The sequence below is a fragment of the Heterodontus francisci genome, chromosome 26 (assembly GCF_036365525.1).
Source record: "Heterodontus francisci isolate sHetFra1 chromosome 26, sHetFra1.hap1, whole genome shotgun sequence".
NCBI lineage: Eukaryota > Metazoa > Chordata > Chondrichthyes > Heterodontiformes > Heterodontidae > Heterodontus > Heterodontus francisci.
The window spans coordinates 15,328,717-15,355,655 of record NC_090396.1 but is presented as its reverse complement, the minus strand read 5'-3'; the positions used below and the strand labels follow the sequence as shown (position 1 = coordinate 15,355,655).

The window sequence follows — 26,939 nt, the reverse complement described above, 5'->3', positions numbered from 1 at the left end:
ATTTAGGGGACAGTGATCATTGCATCATAAGGCTTAGTTTGGCTATGGGAAAGGACAAAGAACAATTTAGAGTAAGAGTAATTAACTGGGGGGAAGCCAACTTCAATGGGGTGAGAATGGATCTGGGCCGAATAAATTGGAATCCAAAGTTGGCAGGAAAAACAGTAGCTGAATAATGGGCTACCTTCAAAGAAGAGATAGTTCGGGCACAGTCAAGGTGTATTCCCTGGAAGGGGAAAAGTAGGGCAAATAAATCCAGAGCTCCCTGGATGACAATAGAGATGAAGATGAAAAAGAAAAAGTGTGCTTATGAAAGGTGTCAGGTAGAACATACAATGGAGAACCAGGCTGAATATAGAAGGTTTAGAGAGGAAGTAAAAATAAAGGGAAGCAAAGAGAGAGCATGAAAAGAACTGGCAGCGAGCATTAAAGGGAATCCCAGTTTTCTATAGGCATATAAATAGTAAAAGGGTGGTAAAAGATGGAATAGGGTTGATTAGGGACCAAAAGGGGGATTTACACATGGAGACAGGGGGAATAGCTGAGGTATTAAATAAATACTTTGCACCTGTCTTTACCAAGGAAGAAGATGCAATCCAGACTATGGTGAAAGAGGAGGTAATTAACTTGAAAGATTTAAAATTGATAAGGAGGAGCTATTAGATAGGCTGTCTATACTTAAAGTTGATAAAGTACCAGGGCCAGATGAGATGCATCCAAGGATACTGAGGGAAGTGAGAGTGGAAATTGCGGAGGCACTGGCCAGAATTTTTCAGTTTTCTTAGACTCAGGGGTGGTGCCAGAAGGCTGGAGAATTGCAAACATTACACCCTTGTTCAAAAACGGATGTAAAGATAAGCCCAACAACTACAGGCCAGTCAGTTTAACTTTGATGGTGGGGAAACTTCTAGAAACAATAATTCGGGACAAAATTAATAATCACATGGGCAAATGTGGGCTAATTAAGGAAAGCCAGCATGGATTTGTTAAACTAATTTGCTAGAGTTTTTTGAAGGGGTAACCGAGAGGGTTGGTGAGGGCAATGCTGTTGATGTGGTGTACATGGACTTCCAAAAGGCATTTGATATAGTGCCACACAACAGACTTGTGAGCAAACTTTTATCTCGGAATAAAAGGGACAGCAGCAATATGGATATGAGATTGGCTGAGTGACAGGAAACAGAGAGTAGTGGTTAATGGATATTTTTTGGGCTGGAGATGGTTTGTAGTGGAGTTCCCCAGTGTTGGGACCCTTGCTCTTCCTGATATATATTAGTGACCTAGACCTTGGTGTACAGGGCACAGTTTCAAAATTTGCAGATGATATGAAACTTGGAAGCATTGTGAACTGTGAGGAGGATAGTGTAGAACTCCAAAAGGACATAGACAAGTTGGTGGAATGGGCAGACAGGTGGCAGATGAAATTTAATGCAGAGAAATGTGAAGTGATTCATTTTGGTAGGAAGAACATGGAGAGACAATACAAAATAAAGGGTACAATTCTAAAGGGGGCGCAGGAACAGAGGTACTTGGGTGTATATGTGCATAAGATGTTGAAGGTGGTAGGACAGGTTGAGAGAGAAATCAATAAAGCATAGAGTATCTCAGGCTTTACTAATCGGGGTATAGAGTACAAGAGTGAGGAGGTTATGTTGAACTTGTATAAGACACTAATTCAGCCTCAGCTGGAGTGTTGTGTCCAGTTCTGGGCGCCGCATTTCAGGAAAGATGTAAAGACGCTGGAGAGAGTACAGAAAAGATTCACGAGAATGGTTCCAGGGATGAGGAATTTCAGTTATGAAGACAGATTGGAGAAGTTAGGACTGTTTTCCTTGGAGAAGAGAAGACTGAGAGGTGATTTGATAGAGGTATTCAAAATCATGAGGGGTCTGGACAGAGTAGATAGAGAGAAACTGTTCCACTCATGAAAGGATCGAGAACGAGAGGGCACAGGTTTAAAGTAATTGACTAAAGAAGCAATGGTGACATGAGGAAAAACCTTTTCACGCAGCGAGTGGTTGGGATCTGAAATGCACTGCCAGAGAGTGTGGTGGAGGCAGATTCAATTGAGGCCTTCAAAAGGGAATTCAACTGTTCTCTGAAAAGGGAGAATGTACAGGGTTATGGGGAGAAGACGGGGGAGTGGCACTAAGTGAATTGCTCACTTGGACAGCTGGTGCAGACACGAAGGGCTGAATGGCCTCCTTCTGTGCTGTAACAATTCTGTGATTCCGTTTGATGACTCAGGTGTGAAGCCCTCCCAGGTGCATAGTCTGCTGACATTTCTTTACACATAAATAATGACAACTTGGGTGAGGTTCCTGGATGACTTCCTGTGCCTCTGGATCCAGGTCCCAACAAATGTCACTGCCATTTGGGGGAGAGAAAAACTGGAGAGGGATGTTTCACAGACATGTGAGATGGAAACCCAATGGAGGGGTCAGTTGAAAAGCAGGGGGTCAACTACCCACTCCGTTCCCGTTCTGCAGGCATCATAACACCACCTTTCCTGGCAGAGGATGAAGCATTCACCTAAATAAAGCGGGAGCCTCATACATGTTTGTAAATCTAGATCCTATTACATCACTAGGACCCCGATGGCCTATTAACCCTGGTCTGAGCAGGGCTCCCCCCTCGGTGGGAGCTGTTCTGAAGACTGAAGGAGCCATAAAGGGGTAAGTTTTAAACCTCAGAGACCCACGAGGAAAGTCTCAGCCTCTGCTGCCCCAGGCTCCTCCCTCACACCTTTCAACCTGTGACACTCTGCTGTCACCCCTCCCCCGCTACAATTTCCAGCCAACGGGAGCCACCTGCATATCTCCACCCGTTTCGGGTGAGCAGCTGGCTGGCAAGTGTAAGTTAGCCTGTGAGGTACAATAGTCCTTCCTTCAGTCTGATGCCCTTGGAAGGAGAGGGGCCTGGTGCTTGCCCATCCCCCATCTGCCTGAAACTCACTCACGGTTAAAACCCTCCCAGATTGTCTCACCTGCAGTTTAATGACCACATTTCCCAGAAAATCATCCTGTTCATGCTTTCGAGCGGCCTTCTTCACATCTTTGAAAATCCTGCAACACGAATCGCAGGTGGTAGCAGGCAGCAAGGATCCATCAGACACCAAGCAGTTAGTTACAGGCACATCAAACAACCCAGATCACGGATACCAGACTCATCATCAATTCTAAGTCTGAATAGTGAAGGCACATAGGGCTGAGCTGATGATGGATAATAGGAGGTTCGTCTTGAATGGAGTAAATGGAGGGTGTGTCAGATTGGAGAGAACTGAAGCAAAGGAAGTGTTAAATTGGAGCTGAGAGAATGATGAGCTGGAGAGGGTGAGAGGGGTGTTTTGGATTGCGGTTAAGGGAATACAGCAGCTATTGGATCGTGGATGGGGGTATGTAGATGGGAAATGTAGGGAGTGATGTCCTAGAGACAGGTGTCTCACTAATGCATATTGGTTTATACAATTTGAAATGATCTATTTTGATGACATGTTGAGATTAATTCTGTACACAGGATTTCAGGTGTGGTCTCAGCAAAGCCCTATATAATTAAACTTGTGACAATTAAATTCGTATCAGTTTCTAGTCTGAAATTATGGTTGACATTTCCCTCTTGAAATCTGTCACTGTGTCAGTGGAGAATGGTGGCTCAGTATTGTCAATGTTCATTAATACTTTGCAGACACTTGCACTAATATTTTGTTGTCTCAGTCTCACTAACAATTGATGAGGTTTTGGTAGGTGATTAAATTGCAGAATGATTACAGTAGATGCTATTGGTCAGAACAAAGCAGACATAGCCACTAGGTGACCTGGAGTGCGCCTGTTGGAGTTATTAGTAGTAGGGAAAATACTGGAATCTATTATTAGGGACAAGGTAACAACATACTTGGTTAATCACAATTTGATTAGGCACAGTCAACACAGTTTTATGAAAGGAAAATCATGCTTGACCGATTTATTAAGAATTTTATGAGGATATAATTAGCAGGGTAGATAAGGGAAACCAGTGGATGTAGTATATTTGGATTTTGAGATGGCATTTGATAAGGTGCCACACCTAGTGAGAAGGAGGAACTGTATTCTAGTGAGAAGGAGGAACTGTATGAAATCAGTATAAGTAGGGAAATGATGTTAGGGAAATTGATGGGATTGAAGGCCGATAAATCCCCAGGGCCTGATAATCTACATCCCATGTACTTAAGGAACTGGCCATAGAAATAGTAGATGCATTGCTGGTCATTTTTCAAAATTCTATAGACTCTGGAACAGTTACAACGGATTGGAGGGTAGCTAATGTAACCCCACTATTTAAAAAAGGAGGTAGAGAGAAAACAGGGAATTATAGACCTGTTAGCCTGATATCAGTGGTGGGGAAAATGCTAGAGTCCATTCTAAAAGATGTAATAGCAGAGCACCTGGAAAACAATGACAGGATCGAACAAAGTCAACATGGATTTACGAAAGGGAAATCATGCTTGACAAATCTACTGGGATTTTTTGAGGATGTACCTAGTAGAATTGATAACGGAGAATCAGTGGATGTGGTGTATTTGGACTTTCGGAAGACTTTCGGTAAGGTCCCACATAAGAGATTAGCGTGAAAAATTAAAGCACATGGGATTGGGGGTAAGGCACTGACACAGAACAGATGGTTGACAGACAGGAAACAAAAAGTAGGAATAAACAGGTCTTTTTCCGAATGGCAGGCAGTGACTAGTGGGGTACCGCAGGGATCAGTGCTTGGAGCCCAGCTATTCACAATATATATCAACAATATAGATGAGGGAATTAAATGTAATATATTCAAGTTTGCAGATGACACAAAGCTGGGTGGGAGTGTGAGCTGTGAGGAGGATGCAGAGAAGCTCCAGTGTGATTTGGACAGGTTGAGTGAGTGGGCAAGATGGCAGATGCAATATAATCTGGATAAATGTGAGGTTATCCACTTTGGTGGCAAAAACAGAAAGGCAGATTATTATCTGAACAGCGATAGATTGGGACAGGGGGAGGTGCAGCGAGACCTGGATGCCCTTGTGCACCAGTCGCTGAAAGTAAGCATGCAGGTGCAGCAGGCAGTTAAGAAGGCAAATGGTATGTTGGCCTTCATAGCAAGAGGATTCGAGTGCAGGAGCAAGTCTTGCTGCAATTATACAGGGCCTTGGTGAGACCACATCTGGAGTGTTGTGTGCAGTTTTGGTCTCCTTATCTGAGGAAGGATGTTCTTGCTATGGAGGGAGTGCAGTGAAGGTTCACCAGACTGATTCCTGGGATGGCAGGACTGACATATGAAGAGAGATTGGGTCGATTAGGCTTGTATTCGCTAGAGTTTAGAAGAATGAGAGGGGATCTCATAGAAACCTACAAAATTCTAACAGGACTGGACAGACTAGATGCAGGAAGGATGTTCCCGATGGCGGGGGAGTTCAGGACCAGGGGTCACAGTCTAAGGATAAGGGGTAAGCTATGTAGGACTGAGATGAGGAGGGATTTCTTCACCCATAGTAGTGAACCTGTGGAATTCTCTACCACGGAAAGCAGCTGAGGCCAAATCATTAAATATATTCAAGAAAGAGTTCGATATAGTTCTTAGGGCTAAAGGACACGGGGAGAAAGTGGGAACAGGGTACTGACTTTGGACGATCAGCCATGATCGTATTGAATGGCGGTGCAGGCTCGAAGGACCGAATGGCCTATTCCTGCTCCTATTTTCCTATGTTTATACAAAATTACGGCTCATGGGATTAGGGTATATAGTGGCCTAGGTTGAGGATTGGTTAACAGACAGAAAATGGAGAGTAGGAATAAACAGGTGGCAGGACGGCCAGTGGGATGTTGCAAGGCTCAGTATTTGAGTCTCAGCTATTCACAATCTATTTCAATGACTTAGATAAAGGAACTAAGTTTAATGCATTCAAGTTTGCTGACAATACAAAGCGAGATGGGAAAGTAAGCTGTGAGGAGGATGTAAAGTGGCTTCAAAGAGGTGTAGACAGTTAAATGATTATTGAAGGAGGTGGCAGATGGATTATAATGTGAGGAAATGTGAAATTATTCACTTTGGTCGGAAGACAGAATATTTTGTAGAAGGTGAGAGACTAGTAAAGAGTCCTTGTACATGAATCACAGAAAGTTAACATGCAGGTACAGCAAGCAATTAGGAACACAAATTGTATGTTAGCCATTATTGCGAGGGAGTTGGATTTCAAGAGTAAGGAAGTCTTGCTGCAAATATATAGAGCTTTGGTGAGACCACACCTGGAATCCTGTGTACAGTTTTGGTCTCCTTACCTGAGGAATGATAGACTTACCTTAAAGGGGATACGGCAAAGGTTCACTGGATTGATTTCTGAGATGAGAGGGCTGTCCTATGAAGAGAGGTAAGTACAATGTGCCCATTGAAACATATAAAAGTCTCAGAGGGCTCAATAGGGTAGATGCTGAGACTGCTTTCCCTGGCTGGAGAGTCTAGAACAAGGGTTCACAGTCTCAGGATAAGGGATCGGCCATTTAGGACAGAGATGAGGAGAAGTTTCCTCTTTCAGAGGGTTGTGAATATTTTGAATTCTCTGCCCCAGGTTGTGGATGCTCAGTTGATGAATATATTCAAGACTGAGATCAATAGATTATTGGATGCTAAGGGAATCAAAGGATATAGGAATTGGGCAGGAAAGTGGAGTTGAGGCTTGGGTTCCGGCATGATCATATTGAATGGTGGAGAAGGCTCGAGGGGCCCAATCCTGCTCTTATTTCTTACGATCTTATGGAGTAGGTTTTATGAAGTTGCCCTTCAGGTATAGAGTTGGCCTTCTGGGACACTGTATCCACATTTCACACTCAGAGGTAGACTGCCCGTTGGCTTGTGATCTTTGGAAACTTAATAAGGAACAAAAGATGAGTCTAGAGGAAGTGTAAGTGGTTAAAGAAGAACTGTTACCAGCACTTGCCATCCAAGAAAATGGGTGCAAAGGTCATAATCTAAAGCTGTTGAACTCAATGTTGAGGCCAGAAGTCAGTAAAGTGCCCGAACGGAAGATGAGGTGCCTCTACCCTTGTGAATTGATGATCAACAAAGTTCCCTTTGATTTATGTGTCCTCACTAACTGTACAGTTAAAGTAACTGAAGTTTCAGGCACTGGATGTTCCTGAAATTCTGTGCTATATCCATCAGTATATGTCACCATCACACAAGGCCTTCAGGACTCCACAATTCATGCATAAAACAGTGAGTAATTCCCTCACCTCTTCAATCCATCAATCCCATGGATCTCACCCAGTTTGCGTTTCACAGTTTCATCATTATCCAGGTCCCTGAAAACAATCAAATGCTTCAGCATGAAAGTATCTTTCTTAGGAGGCATTTAACATCAAAGTTACAACAACAACTTGCATTCATATAGTATCCTTAATGCAGGAAATTATTCTAAGGCCCCTCACAGAAGCGTAAATTGAGGCTGAGCCAACAATGAAAATATTAGGAAGGCTGAGTAAAAGCTTGGTCAGGGAGGTGGGATTGAGGGAGGCAGAGAGGCAGAGTGGTTCAGGGAGGGAATTCCAGTGCTTAGGCAGCTGAAGGCACTGCTGCCAATGGTGGGGCAATGGAAATTGGGGATGCGCATGAGGCCAGAGTTGGAGGAATGCAGAGTACAGGAAAGACTGAGGGTCTGTAGAAAGGTAAAGAGATAGAGAGGGGCAAGGCCATGGAAAGATTTGAACACAAGGTTGAGAATTTTAAAGTTGAGGTGTTGGGGACCAAGAGCCAGCGTAGCTCAGCGAGTACAGGGATGGGGGACCTGATATAGACAGCAGGATTGTGGGTTGACGAAAGTTTATGGTGGGTGATGGGTGGCAGGCCGACCGGGAGAGGATTGGAATACACGAGTCTGGAGGTGACAACAACATGGAGGAGGGTTCTATCAGCTGAGACTGGGGCTGAGATGAGCAATGTTACAGAGGTGAAAGTGGGCAATCAGTGATGGAAAGGAGCCCATACCACAAATTTAATGTGTAGATTGTGTATATTAGAGGGAGAGCATAAAATTCCCACCTTAAACCCTCACTATTTTACATATTGATTAAGTTTTCTGTGAAATTCTTTGCCTGTTGATGGGGCTGAATGAACTGCAGGATCTTGAGGGGCAGGGTATTCTGTGGGTGGGGACTGGAGTGGGTGAGTGATTCCTCTTCTGGGGCCCTGGGATGGACTGAGTTATAGTCCCACTCTCTGAGGCTGTCCTGTATTTACGAGTGCTGTGTGCCTGTTTGGTATTTCTCCAGCTTCAGGATATTATTCTACTTAGAGGAGGACTGTACCATCAGTGCACAATTTCCAGGGATGTCATGACAACCCTACTGCAGCAATGTTCTACCCAGCTGCCTTCCGCTATCATTGCTCTGTTTAAATCTCGAGTGTATACATCCTGCACCCCTGCTGCGACACCATTTAAACCATTTCAAGCTTAACAGACAAATTATTCATATTTTAATTTTCCTATTTCTGTAGCCCCCATCATCAGCTTTCCTGTTCCATCCTTTGGCTGCCTGGACACTGGAAATGTCCCCTAAAACCAGGAAACTGGTGACTGTTCAACAACACAAAATAAGCCCTAGTGATGATGACAACAAGTGATGATTTAACACCAATGTCTCTATTTTACTACAATGGGCACTGGTAGTATCACCAGCCTGATGTCTTGTCTTCCACTGATGACCTCATAAGCCCAATGGATATGGATGAGGGGCCTTACATTTACATATTGCTGCCATTGTATTCACTGATCCATTACTGAAGAATGTTGTGATACAAGATCAGGCCACTCAGCCCATCAAGTCCTTTCTGATAATTTTTTCCACCTGAGCCACATACTCTAATCCCCCTGTCTTGCATGCACTCCACACCCTTTAATCTTCTAATCCTCCCTATGAGCACTGGGGGTTAAATTTCAAGGAAAGATTAACAATCTAGGGTTGTATTCCCTGGAAAACTGAAGGTTAAGGGGTAATTTGATAAAAGTTTTCAAGGTTTTAAGGGGAACATATAGGATCGATAGAGAGAAACTATTTCCACTCTTTGGGGACTCTTGGGCTGGGGACATAGTCTAAAAATTAGAGCCAGATCTTTCAGGAATGAAATTAGGAAACACTTCTTCACACAAAGGGTGGTAGATGTTTGGAACTCTCTTCCACAAACAGTAATTAATGTTAGATCAGTCATTAATTTGATAGATTTTTGTTAACCAGAGGTATTAGGGATATGGGTAGAGGAGGTACATGGAGTTATGTTGCAGATCAGCCATGATCTCGATGAATGGCAGAACAAACTTGAGGGGTTAAATGGCCACATGATTAGTTTCCATGGGGGATGTTTATCTTGCTGCTGCCCCTGTTTATGCTTGTAAACAGGTTGGTAATGGGACAAAAATTGGAATGAAAAACTCCGCTGACAGAGCTGGAGGGCTGCTTGTTCCCACTTTCAGACAGTTGTGGATTTAAGCGGCCAGCAGGAGGCCTATTAAAATATTCAAATGGTGTCGAGTGACATTCCAGGACCCCTAGTGCCATTTGTGTGCCAGTCAGCAGCACTGCCAATGCCACGACCACAGGTGGTACAGATTCAGAGGTGGACAATTCCAGTTTAACGGAATCCTTAGCTGCAGTCATGGAAATCTAGAAGCAAGTCTGGCAGTCATTCTGACATCAGCTGAAATCGTGCTGCTCTGTTTGGCCATCGATGCTAAGAGCCCTTCTGTTTCAGAGGCTGCTTCAGGTCTATGATGAACGCCATCTTTCCCACGTTGGGTTTCCCATTCTCTGAAACTCAAGCTGCCTGTAAGCACAGCTGTCCTATTTAAATGAGGTCTGACCATCAGAATTCAATCTGGGAGTCCTGCCAATACCATAGGATGGGCAGAGAAATCACACCTGTCATCGCCTGCTTGATCTACTCTCCAAACCAAAACCAACCCCATGCACTTGGTCTATATAAATGATCATTCAAAGGATAATTGGCAAAGACCATGCATAAATATTGTTTAGAAATGATGTGCAGTTTTGGGAACCCCATTAAGGAAGGACATAGAGAGTGTACAGTGTAAACTCACCAGGATGATACCATGGATGGGAAACTACAAGAAACACGAAATCATACTGCCTCTCTGCGTCTCACCCTCCCCTCTCTCTCTGTGTCTCAACATTTTCCCCTTAGAGGAGGTGTCAATAACCAGGCGGCATAGATTTAAGGTAAGGGGCAGGAGGTTTAGAGCGGATTTGAGGAAAAATAATTTCACCCAGAGGGTGGTTGGAATCTGGAACGCACTGCTTGAAGAGGTGGTAGAGGCAGGAACCCTCACAACATTTAAGAAGTATTTAAGTGAGCACTTGAAATGCCATAGCATACAAGGCTATGGGCCATGTGCTGGAAAATTGAATTAAAATAGATAGGTGCTTGATGGCTGGCACGGACACAATGGGCCAAAGGGCCTGTTTCTGTGCTGTATAACTCTATGACTCTATAGAAAGTTTACAGCCCAGAAAGAGGCCACTTGGCCCATTGTGTCTGCGCCGATTGAAAAAAACCCAGCTTAAACCCACGTTGGGAGTGATACAGGGCTATGGGGAGAGAGTGGGGCAGTGGGATTAGTTTGGGAGTGATACAGGGCTATGGGGAGAGAGTGGGGCAGTGGGATTAGTTTGGAATTGATTCAGGGCTATGGGGAGAGAGTGGGGCAGTGGGATTAGTTTGGAATTGATATAAGGCTATGGGGAGAGAGTGGGGCAGTGGGATTAGTTTGGGATTGATACAGGGTTATGGGGAGAGAGTGGGGCATTGGGATTAGTTTGGGATTGATATAGGGCGATGGGGAGAGAGTGGGGCAGTGGGATTAGTTTGGAATTGATATAAGGCTATGGGGAGAGAGTGGGGCAGTGGGATTAGTTTGGGAGTGATACAGGGCTATGGGGAGAGAGCGGGGCATTGGGATTAGTTTGGGATTGATATAGGGCTATGGGGAGAGAGTGGGGTGGTGGGATTAGTTTGGAATTGATATAAGGCTATGGGGAGAGAGTGGGGCAGTGGGATTAGTTTGGGAGTGATACAGGGCTATGGGGAGAGAGCGGGGCATTGGGATTAGTTTGGGATTGATATAGGGCTATGGGGAGAGAGTGGGACAGTGGGATTAGTTTGGGAGTGATACAGGGCTATGGGGAGAGAGCGGGGCAGTGGGATTAGTTTGGGATTGATATAGGGCTATGGGGAGAGAGTGGGGCAGTGGGATTAGTTTGGGAATGATACAGGGCTATGGGGAGAGAGTGGGGCAGTGGGATTAGTTTGGGATTGATTCAGGGTTATGGGGAGAGAGTGGGGCAGTGGGATTAGTTTGGAATTGATATCAGGCTAAGGGGAGAGAGTGGGGCAGTGGGATTAGTTTGGGATTGATTCAGGGTTATGGGGAGAGAGTGGGGCAGTGGGATTAGTTTGGGATTGATTCAGGGTTATGGGGAGAGAGTGGGGCAGTGGGATTAGTTTGGGATTGATTCAGGGTTATGGGGAGAGAGTGGGGCAGTGGGATTAGTTTGGGAGTGATACAGGGCTATGGGGAGAGAGTGGGGCAGTGGGATTAGTTTGGGAGTGATACAGGGCTATGGGGAGAGAGCGGGGCAGTGGGAGTAGTTTGGGATTGATTCAGGGCTAAGGGGAGAGAGTGGGGCAGTGGAATTTGTTTGGGATTGATAGAGGGGAATGGGGAGAGAGAGCAGTTAGTGGGATTAGTTTGTAATTGCAAAAACCTGGCTCACACACAACTGATCAAATTGTCTTCTCCTCTGTTGCATCAGGTGTCATTTCAACCACATTAATCCTGAGTACTTCTTCTGCTAACATGTTGCCAACACATTCCTAGCACAGTGGCTCCGGGATCACAATACTCACCACATGTCCATGTGTAGTTCTGTATGACGGGAATCCTTGACTTTCCTGCAACAAAAAGAGATGGTAATTATTAACGGAAACTCTGGCAATGAGGCTGGTCAATCCATGGGGAATAACATGGCCAACTTGGTCAGTGTGATGGCTCATGTTGCTGTGTTACAGCAAACACTTCACTGCCATCAACATGTCTCTTTGCAATTGAGTTAACTTAACCTTTGTCCATGCTTCAATTACCCAGAGTCTGGAGTGACTTTCTTGCTATTCTCTGTATCCTTCCCACAGCCTCTCTATCTCATTAATTGATTATGGTGATTGTGTCTGTCCCGTGATGAAGCAATGGGTCGCAGCGCCATCTGACTGACTTTGCTTCACTCGCTAGGATCCATCCAGGTCTGAGTCCATCCAAGTCTGCGCTAAGCTAGCTGATCCTGGAGGGAAGGTAGGGTGGCAACCGAAGTTGGCATCAGCTCCCCGAATGTTAGAGAGGGATAAAATCAATTAGTGTTCCAGCTTTCCATCACTGTTCAGTGACAAACCCAGCAAAACTGAGCATGTGAGGATAGGAATGGGGGCAGGATCAAGTGCAGCTGCAATGCCCTTCATAGTCGAAAAGCCTTCCGGCAAAAGAATAGGCTAGCACTACGAAGACCAAACATAGACACCATGCCACCCACCAACTCCCACCTGAAAGAAATTAAGAAAAAGCCGAAAGCAGACAGGATAGGAAGAGAAATAAAAAGCAATTAAAGAGAGAAGAGGAAGAAGCTCAAGAGGAGAGAAAACCAGAAACATGAAAACAACAGACAGGCAAGAGAGTGAGCATAATCTCCAACCTCACATGTACAACACCAAGGGAGATAGACGAGGGCAGGTTGCCGTGACTTTAAGTGACAGTATTGATACTCACAGGAGAAAAGTTTCATTCCAAATGGGGTTTAAGGTCTGCTTCTTGACATCCGTTCTCTGAATTTGATCCTCAGGGATTGAATCTTTCACCACGGCTTTCTGTCGTCTCCTGGGCAGGGGACTGTCTGCTCTCTGGGCCTCTTCTTCTTGGTGTCCTTCAGCAACAATCACCCCCAGCAAACAATATGGGTCACTGAAGCCTAGAGAAGAGATTTGATAAGAACACCCATGTAAGATCTCACATTGTGGATCTGCTATTGTAAATCTCTGGAAGAAACACAGCACTACCTTCTGGATTGCTGTTGTAAACTGAAACTTTATTATCAAATCCCTCTGGTGGCACATTGCACATGCTTCATCAAGCATGTATGGTGGCCTCAAATGAACAATACACTACATCCCTCCCCTTCTTGGTAAATGAGAGTTTCAATGGTTTGCTTACATGGTTCTGTTGGACATTACTTCCGTTTGTAACATAATTGCTTAAGTACAGAGGACGTTTCCACTCATGAGTAGGATATCAATGTGTGACATCAGCTGTTGTCTCATTGAACCCATGCTTCATCTGAAGTGTCAATGTCTGGATCAGATGCACTGCTTGTGGATGGTGCTTGCAACACTTTGAAGAATGATGTGTTTCATGTGACAATTTGTGAACAATGCTTAAATAAAAGCAAAATATTACAGATGCTGGAAATCTGAAATAAAAACAAGAAATGCTGGAAATACACTGAGGTAAATGTAACTATTTCTAGGGCTCGTCAGTGGGCAAATCTGTGAAGTCTATATTAACTTCAGTCCATGGGCCTACAGGTAGCTCAGACCTGTTGAACGGTTCACAAAGATTTGACATTACAGTTGTTTGACATGGCAAACACTGATTTTGTGCTCCACCGTGCGGTCAATTCTTGGGAATCATACCTTTTCCCAAAGACGTTGCTTGGTGTTGACAATTCCCTGGTGATCCTCATGTGCTATTTCTACAATATGTTCTCTCAATAGAAACATAGAAAATAGGAGCAGGAGTAGGCCATTCAGCCCTTCGAGCCTGCTCCGCCATTCATTATGATCATAGCTGATCATCCAACTCAGTAACCTGTTCCCACTTTCCCCCCATATCCTTTGATCCCTTTAGACCCAAGAGCTATATCTAACTCCTCCTTGAAAACATACAATGTTTTGGCCTCAACTGCTTTCTGCGGTAGCGAATTCCACAGGCTCACCACTCTCTGGGTGAAGAAATTTCTCCTCATCTCAGTCCTGAAAGGTTTACCCCGTATCCTTAGACTATGACCCCTGGTTCTGGACTCCCTCACCATCAGGAACATCCTTCCTGCATCTACCCTGTGTAGAATTTTATAGGTTTCTATGAGATCCCCCCTCACTCTTAACTCTAGCGAATATAATCCTAACCGACTCAATCTCTCCTCATAGGTCAGTCCCACCATCCCAGGAATCAGTCTGGTAAACCTTCGCTGCACTCCCTCTATAGCAAGAACATCCTTCCTCACATTAGGAGACCAAAACTGCACACAATATTCCAAGTGTGGTCTCACCAAGGCCCTGTATAATTGCAGCAAGACATCCCTGCTCCTGTACTCGAATCCTCTTGCTATGAAGGCCAACATACCATTTGCCATTTTTAATGCCTGTTGCACCTGCAATGACTACAGTTACCCCGTAACACGAGATCAGAAATGGTTGCAGCTATGGAGCCCATTTCGAACATTGTGAAGACCTTGTGGCATGTGAGCGACTTCGTTTTGTAGGTGCTCTATCAATCTTGTCTTTCCAGTTTCGTGATTCCATAGCTTTCATACATAGCTGCAAATTCTTCATCTTGTTGTGTTGCTACTTTGTCAGTTAATTTTAGCAAATTTGGCACTGCATTTACACTCACATAGTTAAGATGGTTGGGAGCCTGTTCTTCGCGATTAGTAGGACTGATTGTTGGCAAAGGATGGTGCAATAGGTAGTCTGCTGAGTTAAGCTTGCCTGGCTGATACTCCACAAGGCACTCATACTCTTATAGTTTGCATTTTCAACGCTCTATTCGAGTTGGTGGCTTGCAATGTGGATTGTTGAACAGACTCACTAGTGGCCTATGATCAGTTATCATTTCAAACCTACTTCCATACAAGTAGTAATGAAAGTGTAGGATGCTCCTTGTGATTGACAGCGCTTCTCTCACTCTTTGTGAATATCATTGTTCTACGGGCATTAATGATCTGCTTGCCATTGCGATGATTGGGTGACCTGCTTTGTCTTTCTGCATGAGAACTGCACCTAAACCAACCGAGCTCACATCCACAACCAGCTGGGTGGCTTTCTCGGGATCGAAGTGGGCATTTGTGCAACATGCTGATAACTGTTCTTTAATCTGGTGTACAGCTTGTTTGAGTGATTTAGTCCACTCCCACTTGTTAGATCTCTTTTGTCAGACAGCGTAGTGAGGTCAGGAATGAAGTGAGTACAATATGTGATGAGCCTAAGCTGACTACGGACTTCATGCACATATGTAGGATCTGCAGCGTTTGTAATTGCTTTGACTTTCCATGGATGAGGTGATACTTGTTCATTGCTTAATACATGAAAAAGAATTCAATCCTGCTTTTATTGAACAGACACTCATCTTCGTTCAGGGTGAGGTTGCATTCTCTAAGACATTGGAGGCATGTATGTAGCCGTGTCTCGAGTTCACTTTCATGGCGATGTAGATGGGAATGTTATCACTGATGTTCACTGTGCCCTCAAGTCCCTGCAGTGCAGACTGAATCAAGTGTTGAAATACCTCTGCTGCTGAGCTGACTCCAAAGTTGAGACTCTTCTATCGAAAGAGCCTGATGTGAGTGGAGAACATTAAGATACCTCGATTCTTCTGCAAGCTCGATTTGCTGGTAGCCTGCATTGAGGTCAAGTTTAGCAAAATGTTCGACACCATTCAATTTCTCTATGCTATTGTCAATTGTTGGTGTCAAACATCTTTCTCCTGTTGCTTGGTTTGGTGACTGCATATCGACACAGATTCTGATCTTGTTCTCCCTCTTGGGTTTCTTGATAACTTGTATGGGTGAGACCCAAGGAGTGGAATTATCCCAAACATTCTCAATGATGTCGAGGTCAAACAAGCACTGAAGTTCCTTCTCTCTCTGCTTTCTGACATGGAACGGTATTCATCTATGTTGATCCATGACTGGACTCACCTTGGGATCTACACACAGCTTGTGTGTAGCACCCTTCAGTTTGCCGATACCCATGAATCGGTCAGCATACAGTTCAAGAACGTTGATGGTACGTGTAGGAACTATGTATGTGACTGCAATCATGTGCAGATCGGTTGCTGTGTGGAAACTGATGAACGTGTCACTTTCTCCAGATATGGCATAGAATACAGCATTCGTTCAGGTGTCTTTGAATGTGACTGGCATTTCAAAAATCCCAAGAACTTTCAGTGGTTTGTTACTGTTGTAGGGGAAGATTTTTGTCTTTCCTGGTTTGCAAAGGACGGGGCAGTCCTGAAGTTTGTTGAACGTTTTATCTCCCATGACGTTGACAGATGCTCCTATATCTTTGACAGCATCAACTTTCAAGCAGCCAGTGGTCTCTGTCACACGTGGCTGGTTGCTGTGCCCGGAAGAGAGCACAAAGCTATATTCGGGGTCATCTATCTCTACGTTGGCTACATTCTCTTGTCCTTTTTGTGTGGTATGTGTATATGGCACCCTTTTGATAATATTGGTCTTAAGAGTTGATTTTGTTGATGAGCAACAAACCTGAACAAAATTTATGAATTTCCCACATGTTTTACACTGCTTACCAGCAGCAGGACATATCGTCTGGTGTGGATAAGTATCACCACAGTGGAAGCATTGGACAAGTCATGATCCTGTTTGAGAGATTGCTGTCGTTGCTTTGTTGGCTGCCTGGAACATGAGCAGTGAACACTGTTCATAAGAGTTGAGCTTGAAGTGTGACAGTTGCTGTTGGCAGCCTCAACTTCAGCAGCTCTGGATCTTGCTGACTCCAGCAGCTCTGATAGCTTTCTGTTTTTCCTGCATATTGGACTAGAGAGGCAACCTTCAATTATTTGTGATTTGATTTCCGGTTCAACACACTCATCACCAAAGTCACATTTGGTTGCCAGTTGTCTTAATTGTGTGCAATGTTGATCAATTGTCTCATTTGCACCTTGCTTGGCTCGTCAGAAAATAATTGTTTCATATATTTAATTCTTCTTGGGCATGAAATAAGTTGTTAGGGGATTTTTTCGCTGAGTCATAGTCGTCTTGCGTAGATACAAGTGTCTCAAAAATATTTTCCAATTCTTCACCTCCATAGTGGAGAAGTAAGCCTATTTTCTTTTATCGGTAATTCCAAAGACCACCATTTCATCTTCGAATCGTCGCAGCCACTTCTGCCAATGTGGGAACACAGATGAGGGCTCGGAATGCACATCAAAATGTGACAAGTTGGGCATAGCTGTCACCATCTTGATCGTCAGTGTAGCAACAGAGTGTGATCAAGGATCCAGGATAGCATTCCACAGGCACAATCACACAAACATCGTCAAAAGTAATAATGGCAGGTGGAAGAAACAAATGCACATTTCGTGGGATGCTACAATCCTGCAATAAATTCTTCTTCTTAAGGTTTATGCAGACCAAACTAGCCTTGCATTGGTGTATGAGACAAAATGGCTATTCTGCATTAGCTGCAGAAAGATATAAGGCCTGTTATGCACAAACCCCAACACTGTCTGTATTTGACAATCTGCATTACCTGGAGTATACGACTGAAAGCTGAGCGAATTATACCTGGCTATAAAGCAAATGCAGATTCTGTCCTCATAGCCATTGTGGATCTGCTATTGTAAATCTGTGGAAGAAACATAGCACTACCTTCTGGATTGCTGCTGTGAACTGAAACTTTATTATCGACTCCCTCTAGAGGCACACGTGCATGATACAACAAGCATGTACAGTGCCTCAAATTAACAATACACTACATATCAAATGAACAATAGACTACAACGTGGATTAGACAAAGACGAGTACAACTTGATTCATGGTAAGTCTACCATCGTGAATCTAGATTCTTCATGCTTGAGATATAAAACATAATAGAATGAAAGGGTAACATTAACCTCTTGATTACTTCAGAATGAGATGTGGGTCAGAGGATCAAGATGCAGGATGTTGTATTCAGACAAACAAGAGAGCAATCCCACTGGAAAGACTCTGATTGCACTTCAGAATCTCCTACTCACCAGGGAAGGATACCAGAACAGGCTTGTCATTTGGCAGGCGGGGGTAATGTTTACCTTTACCACCTGGTTGGTACTCTGCCACAGCAGATTGCCTGACCATTGTAAAATGCGCCCGATTTTAATCCCATTGAAAGCCACTCTGTTCCACCAGGGTACCGCCCTGTTAGTGAAGGTGAGAATTCTGTCCCTTCTCTGTAGCTTTCTCACTGTCACTCTCTCTGCTTTATCAGTAATCTCCTAAATGTTCCTCTCTTGTTTGTCTGAATACAACATCCTGCATCTTGATCTTCTGACCCACATCTCATTCTGAAGTAATCAAGGGGGTAATGTTACCCTTTAGGTCTGTTATGTTTTGTACCCCAAGCATGAAGAAACTCACAATTTCTGTGTGTGTAGGCTTTATTCAGATGACTGCCCGGATCTGTCTTCATTTCACTTTTGGAACCATGCCCCCTCAGGGTTGACTGACAGCATACTGAGCAGTCTTACAAACACAGCACAGAGCAATCAATCACTGAGTGATCAAACCAAACATACTTTCTCCCTTGTAGACTAAGGAGCTTATTTTGAATTAAACCTTCATAAGCATCAAACAGGTATATATTGAGTCATTTCTTAGAGTCCATTTGTTCCTTTAAGTATGCAAATAATCTTTCAGAGATGGAGGTATTCTATAATGGCACTGAGATCGATGAGGACATGGTTGTAGTTCAGCACGATCATCTTGATGAGGCAGATGATCAACATCATGATCATTAGAAAAGGAAATGTATCCTCCTAGTCATGATCGAAATCTCCAGATCTGCTCCCAATCAGGCGTCTCGTGTTCCACTTGGTGTTGTCTTCCAAGAGATAAGCGTTGGTATTGAGCATCCGCTTGATCTATTTAGGTTGTGATAGAGACCACGTGAGCCTGTGGTTGTGATTTGGACGTTTGATGCAAACCCAGTCTCTGCCTGCGAATCATGGTTTCCTTGTGTGTGTTTGCTTGCCGCAGTATGCTTTTACTTTGCCTTGCCACTTCACGATTTCTTCTGCTTTCGCTCTGATATTCGCGTTGGATGGTGGTGACAACTGAAGAATGGTCAGCGGCGTGCAAATGTTGTGACCAATCATAAATTCAGCTGGTGTCTTTCTGGGCAGAGAGAGTGTGGGTGGATCGATATGAGTAAAGTAGGATATGAATGGGCTGTTCAAACGTTTTCCTCTCCGACATGCTAGCTCTCAAACTGTCCTTGATCACCCTGTTGAAACATTCAATGTCACCATTCATTTGCAGGTTGTATCACAATGTCAGCTGGTGGTGAATTCCACAGCTTGTTAGGAACTCTGTGAACTGACTGGAAACAAACTGCAGTCCATTGTCTGTCGCGATACTCTCCGGCAAAGCCCACTTTGTAAACAATTTGTCTAGAATGATAATGACTATAGGAATTTGTTGTAGTGATTTCCGGCGTCTTTCTATGTAGCTCATGAACAACAAGCAAAAAATTTGATTGCTAGGGGCTACTTGCTCTTCTCCAAAAATATCTACTTGGAATTGTTGCCGTGGTTTAGTTGGCCATCGGGTCGGTTGTAGAGGTGTGGGACACAGTTTAGCAGATTTCTCACTAGTGTACTTGCTACGCTGGTTCTGATGAACTCTTCTATGTGATGATCTGCGCATGATTGCAGTCACATATGCAGTTCCTACACGTCCCAACAAAGCTCTTGAACTGTATGCTGACTGCTTCATGCGTAATCGGCAAACTGAAGGGTGCTGCGTGCAAGCTGCATGTAAATCCTAAGGTGAGTCCAGTCGTAAGTCAACATAGATGAACACCTTTCCATGTCAGAAAGCAGGTTTGCTCAGTTGTGTGAACCTGCAAGATACTCTAAACTTGATGAAGATGATCAGACCATCGGTAGATGCGTAGAGGTTGATGACCAGATCCTTACATGGTTAACAATGTAGTCAGTGCTTGGTGATTGGTGCAGAGGGTGAACTTCCTAGCATACAGATACACGTGCCACTGTTCACAGGCTAGTGCTTCCCAGTCTCCTGCGTTCAGTTTCAAAAATGGGGGTGACATGTATGTGATTGGTTGTTCACTTCCTGCAATGTATTGTGAGAGTACAGCTCCTATTGCATTTCCTGACACGTCTGTTGTAACGTTGTTGCATTTCCGCATGTGGGTTGAAATTCATGAGAACTGGTGGAGGTGCTATCTCTGCCTATAATGTGTCAATCACTGTTTTCTGCGAGATTGTCCATTTCCATTGTGTATCTTTGTGCAGTTGTTTTCAAAGAGGCTCTGTGATCTCTGTGTACTGGGGCACATATTTGTGATAAAAGTTGATAATGCCAAGGAACGATGCCAACTCATTCACATTAGATAGGGTTGGAAGCACATGAATGGCTTTGACATTGTCGTATGTAGGCTGTTGTCACTTTGTGCCCAAGAAAGTCAATCTCGGATACTGCAAATGTGCATTTGTCCTTGTTGAGGGTAAAACTGCATTGTGAGAGTTGAGGGAGCACTGCAGATAACTGCTGATCATGTTCTGCTTTGTCCCTTCCATGGACGATGACTTCGTCGAGAAGGTTGACTGTCCCCTCGACATCTGACAAGACTGAAGACACAATCTTTTTCTTCGACAACCTGCACACCTTTGCAAAGTGATTCATCTTTGAGTATGAGTTGAACTTTTTCCCTTGTGCTGAACATGGTGTTTTGAATCCATGGGTACCCCCACAATTTGGGCACATGTTTGAGGGTGCCTGACCATGGTAAGGCAAGTGTTGATGAGCCTGCTGAGGTGTCTTTGTCTGTAACCCTTGCACTTGAGTTGATTGGTCAAGCTGTGTCTGTGACCCTGAGCCAGAGGTTTATTTTCATGTAACATCTTCTAACATGGCGGATTTGACTTGGATGGCCAAGGGTGTGGCTTTTTCAAAGTCAAACCATCAATCTGCAAGTGTAGATGTTCCTTAATTCGTGGAACTGACGTTTTTTCAGTTAGTTGGTCATGAATTAGTTTATTAGTTAGGTGCCAAATTTCTTTGTAGAAGCCAAAATGTGACAAAACACTGCCACGTATTGTTTTATGGGCTCACCATTTCCCTGGCAGAACGTATATCGTTCAATCATCACACATTTCTCGAGAGCACTTATCGCCTTATCAAATGTAGGCGTATCATCTGTTTGCAGCTCAAATATAAGATGGCCCTCTGCTCCGAAGCAATGCACGAGTATTGACTCCTTGCGGGTTGCTGCTACATCCACACTGTCCATACCCATAGCGAGCAAGTCGGTATCAAACCCAGAAGCCCGTTTTCCGATGGAATGGGAGGATCTCCCAGTGATGACAGGAAAGGCACTGGGGCCGGTAAATTTAAATTACTCACCATCTTCATCACCAGATGTTATGTTTCGTACCCCAAGCATGAAGAAACTAGACTCATGATTTCTGTATGTGTGTAGGCTTTATTCAGATGGCTGCCCAGATCTGTCTTAGTTTCACTTTTGGAACCATGATCTATCAGGGTTGACTGACAGCATAGTGAGCAGTCTTACAAACACAGCACAGAGCAATCAATCACTGAGCAATCAAACACAAGATCATCATGTAAAATGGCCAATACTGGATCAGCTGCCCATTGTACGTCTCCCCAATTCTCTTTTCCATTTGGAGACTTCACAGCAGGTCTGGGTGAAGTTACTTGACGAAACAGAGTGCAAATGTCAAGGGTGTATCTACTAGGCTGTCTAGGGCAACAGATTAAAGCAGCCTGCTTTACAGTGGAGGCTGTTAGAACCTGAGACTCTTATTGAACAGATACTAATGTCCATAGGCAACATGGAAGTAGGTATGGTGAGGTTGACCCATTGTTTGTGTGAGAACATGGCATCACAAGTGTCATCTGTGGCAGCTATCTCAGTTACGTGGTCCAAAAGCGCGGTTAGCACATCCTGAATACGACCACAGCTGCTCAGAGGTTTTGTGGTCATGGGTGACTTCAAACTGCATGGGCAATGCTTGCAGGCCACCATGAGGGAGGAATTCTGAGTCCTCAAAGACTGTTCCATCTTTAAAAAGACCAATGAACATCATGATAAGATATCCTCCAGCAGGGACACGACTGGAGTAGCACAGGAAATACTTGTTGGCACTCATGCCAGTGTTAGTTCTGCGACATCACACATCCCTTGCACAAGTGGAAAAAGGCAACACTTTTGAAAGCATTGAGGCTGCAGTGACAGCAGCAAAGGAACCCCTGGCATTGAGAGTGGTAACTCAGGGCTTGTCATGTATATGGGTGGGAATCTCTTGGAATTTGCCAGTTATTGATACAGCCGCTCGGTACACTTACCTCTTCAACTACGGGAGCACTTTAGAGTACGGCACATGGACAACACACAAAGGATAAATGCAAGAGCATAACACATTGACCTGGAGTTTCTGTTAATTTGTGCTGGTTTTTTTTGCCACACTTTGCCCATTATTGGTGTAAACAGCGCAAAAGATCACAGACTTTTAAGCGCAAATTGCATTCAGCACAAGTCAAGTTTCTGCGATCTTTTGCACTCGTTTTAAAAACATCACGCTAGCAACTGGCCTTGCCCACAAAACTGGCCACACCATTGGGAGTTTCCGCTAACTATGGCCATTTGCAGTCCTTCGAGAAAGCTCCTTTAATTAAGCTGGAAGTTTTGGACGCAAGGACACTAAAAGGTACATTTTCAAAGGCTTTGAATGAATTTTTTTTTGAAAATTATTAAAGAACTGACTACCCCAATCGAACTAGAAAATAGTTTTGTCTATTTTTAAAGACATTTTCAGTAATTCAAAATCAGGTTACTCACAGATGGTGGATTGACACTGTGATTTCAAATGCTTATTTTTTGTGATAAACCCATTTTCAGCTGTGTTAATGAAACTTTACCAAGTTGCCCCCCTTAAATATATCAAGGAATACTTTTTAAAAGAGATTCTTCAGAAAAAACTTACCTTTCAAAGCGTTGTCTGATTGTGCTGGTTAATGGCAGATTTTGCACGTGGCAATACATAAATGAGTTTGAGCGGAAACTCGGAAAAAAAAACACACTTTTCAAAATAATTCATGCCGGAATCACCGGTTGTGCCATAGGTAGAAACTCTACCCATTAAGGGTGATCTTGAGTCCCATATTCCAATTACACGTCAAGCCCATATTTTGTCTTAATGGGATTTGCCTCATGTTACTACCCACTTCTTACTGATCTGTGTAACATGGGCGTTTCAAATCCCAACAGGACAGCCCTACAACTTTTCTTAGGAGAAGTAGTTACCCTGGAGGGTGATGCATTATCTAATTGATTCCCTTTAGCCTGAACATTATTACAGAGGTCTTGCTGCCTATTGCTACCCACACAAAGCAAACAGAAATACTCACCAGTTGCATCTTTGGCCAGAATTCCTCGGGCTTCCTTTATTGTTACCTTCAGGAAGACAGCAGGTGGCTGTGGGAGAGGCACAGAAAAAGCAAGATGAACTTCAGCCAAGTTCCAATGGTAGAATAACCTTAAAACTACAATAGGCCATGCCCAACATTGTAACACTATCGGAAAAAAACATCTGGAATGCTCTAAACTCCTTATCAATATCCCATATCCATCACTATATTAGTCTCGGGAATACCCCACATCCATCGCTATTGTTCTCAATTCCTCTCACTGTAATAATCTCACATCCCCCAGTGTAAACCCTCTGATATACCCTACACCTCTGACTTGACCAGTCTGATATACCATGCACCTCTCACGACAACTTCCTATGATCTTCCCCACCTTGTATTTCACATACCTTACAAGGTGCCCTTTTGGGAAGCAGTGATAAACGTTACAGCAAACAAACCCTAAATTGTAATCATGCTCACCTTTAGCTGTCTGACCTGTTCCAGAATAACTTTGTGTTCTTCCTCCTCCATTTGGAAAGCCTAGGAACAGAGAGACGAGAAAATGTTCACAGTTCAAGAGCCAGGATGAGACAGTAGAAATTATTTTGTTTGCTCATTGAGGCACAGGCTTTTCATTCTGGGAAATCCCATTTGAATAAAGCCCTTACAACATCTGAAGACAAGAGCTTGAAAGTGCAGCAGGATATGAGCAGGTCAGAGCTTAAATGCAGGTGTACTCAGCATTAATGATGAATGGCCTGTTTCTGTGCTGTCAAATCCAAGTAATTCTATAATACGTAATACTTATCAGGATAGTATCCGAAAAACACAAAGTGTAGGTTGCAGCAATGATGGATTTAGAGATTACCAAAATGGGTATTGAACACTGAATCTGTGAGATTGATTTTCTATGGGGTTCTGGGGACCAAACACCCCATGGGACTGCAATCGCAGGGCCACGGATTAGACTAAGACCTAGATATGCTGAATCCTTGCCTTCCCTGGCAGGTTTCATGGGGCCTTGTTAAGGGGGCAGAGCCTCCATCTGCCTCAAATAAGGTCAGCGATGTAACAGGCGGTGCGACTGAGGGGGGAGTTCCAGGCCATTGATTTCCTTGTGGTGATGGCCACCTCCCTCTCACCTCATTTAACGGGTTCTGACTGGCTTGTTTCCTGATCATAGAGTCATAGAGTTATACAGCACAGAAACAGGCCCGTCGGCACATTGTGTCTGTGCCGGCCATCAAGCACCTAACTAATCTAATCCCATTTTCCAGCACTTGGCCCGTGGCCTTGTATGCTATGGTGTTTCAAGTGCTCATCTAAATACTTCTTAAATGTTGTAAGGGTTCCTGCCTCCACCACCTCTTCAGGCAGTGCGTTCCAGATTCCAACCACCCTCTGAATGAAAATTATTTTTCCTCAAATCCACTCTAAACCTACTGCCTCTTACCCTAAATCTATGCCCCCTGGTTATTGACCTCTCCACTAAGGGAAAATGTTTCTTCCGATCTACCCTATCTATGCTGCTCATAATTTTGTATACCTCAATCACGTCCGTCTTCAGCCTTATCTGCTCTAAGGAAAACGACCCTAGCCTTTCCAGTCTCTCTTCATAGCTGAAATGCTCCAGTCCAGGCAACATCCTGGTGAATCTCCTCTGCACCCTCTCCAGTGAAACCAGAAGTGTACACAGTACTCCAGCTGTGGCCTAACTAGCGTTTTATACAGCTCCATCATAACCTCCCTGCTCTTATATTCTATGCCTTGGCTAATAAAGGCAAGTATCCCATATGCCTTCCTAACCACCTTATCTACCTGTGCTGCTGCCTTCAGTGATCTATGGACAAGTACACCAAGGTCGCTCTGTACTTCCTAGGGTCCTACCATCCATTGTATATTCCCTTGCCTTGTTAGTCCTCCCAAAGTGCATCACCTTACACTTCTCAAAATTAAATTCCATTTGCCACTGCTCCGCCCATCTTACCAGCCCATCTATATTGTCCTGTAATCTAAGGCTTTCCTCCTCACTATTTACGACACCACCAATTTTCGTGTCATCTGCGAACTTACTGATCATACCGCCTATATTCGCATCTAAATCATTAATGTACATTACAAACAACAAGGGTCCCAGCACTGATCCCTGCGGTACACCACTGGTCACAGGCCTCCACTCGCAAAAACAACCCTCGACCATCAGGCTCTGCTTCCTGCTATTAAGCCAATTTTGGACCCAAATTGCCCTGGATCCCATGGGCTCTTACCTTCTTAAACAATCTCCCATGCGGGACCTTATCAAAAGCCTTACTGAATTCCATGTAGATTACATCAACTGCTTTACCTCATCTACACATCTAGTCACCTCCTCAAAAAATTCAACCAAGTTAGTTAGACACGATCTCCCCTGACAAAGCCATGCTGACTATTTCTGATTAATCCCTGCCTCTCCAAGTGGAGATTAATCCTGTCCCTCAGAACTTTTTCCAATAGTTTCCCTACCACTGATGTTAGAGTCACTGGCCTGTAATTACCTGGTTTATCCCTACTACCCTTCTTAAATAATGGTACCACATTCGCTGTCCTCCAACCCTCTGGTGCCTCTCTTGTGGCCAGAGAGGATTTGAAAATTTGTGTCGGAGTCCCTGCTATCTCCTCCCTTGCCTCACATAACAGCCTGGGATACATCTGGGGATTTATCCACTTTTAAGCCCACTAAAATAGATAATACTTCCTCCCTTTCAATGCTAATATGTTCAAGTATATCACAATCCCCATCTCTGATCTCTACACCTACATTGTCCTTTTCTGTAGTGAACGCAGATGGAAAGTAATCATTTAAAACCTCACCTATGTCCCCAGAACCCCATAGAAAATCAATCTCACAGATTCAGTGATCAATACCCCTGTTGGTCATTTCTAAATTCACACACAGATTGCCACTTTGGTCCCTAATGGGCCCTACTCTTTCCCTGGTTATCCTCTTGCCCTTAGTATACTTATAAAATGCCTTAGGATTTTCCTTTATCTTGCCCGCCAGTGTTTTTTCATGTCCCCTCTTCACTCTCCTAATTACTTTTTTAAGTACCCCCCTACACTTTCTATATTCCCCTAGTGCCTCCGCTGTTTTCAGTGCTCTGAATCTGCCATAAGCCTTTTTTCCCTGATCCAATCCTCTCTATCCCTTGACATCCAGGGTTCCCTGGACTTGTTGGTCCTACCCTTCACCTTAACGGGTACATGTTGGCTCTGAACACTCACTATTTCCTCTTTGAATGACTCCCACTGGTCTGATGTAGACTTTCCTACAAGTAGCTGCTCCCATTTCACTTTGGCCAGGTCCTGTTTTATCATATTGAAATCGGCCTTCCCCCAATTCCGTACCTGTATTTCCGGTCCATCTTTCTCCTTTTCCATAAC

General features: G+C 44.0%; 1 protein-coding gene across 2 annotated transcripts in view; it reads right to left on the bottom strand.

The window, feature by feature from the left end:
• Window positions 1-26,939, bottom strand: part of unc13d (unc-13 homolog D (C. elegans)) — a 308,929-nt gene that overhangs the window by 227,886 nt on the left and 54,104 nt on the right. For both annotated transcript variants that reach the window (XM_068057836.1, XM_068057837.1), the window contains exons 4-9: window positions 24,000-24,059; window positions 23,517-23,583; window positions 12,836-13,034; window positions 11,929-11,973; window positions 7,245-7,313; window positions 2,987-3,065 (exon numbers count right to left, since the gene is read on the bottom strand). In XM_068057836.1, the coding sequence (XP_067913937.1) occupies window positions 2,987-3,065; window positions 7,245-7,313; window positions 11,929-11,973; window positions 12,836-13,034; window positions 23,517-23,583; window positions 24,000-24,059 (519 nt within the window). The remainder of the gene's footprint in view (window positions 1-2,986; window positions 3,066-7,244; window positions 7,314-11,928; window positions 11,974-12,835; window positions 13,035-23,516; window positions 23,584-23,999; window positions 24,060-26,939) is intronic.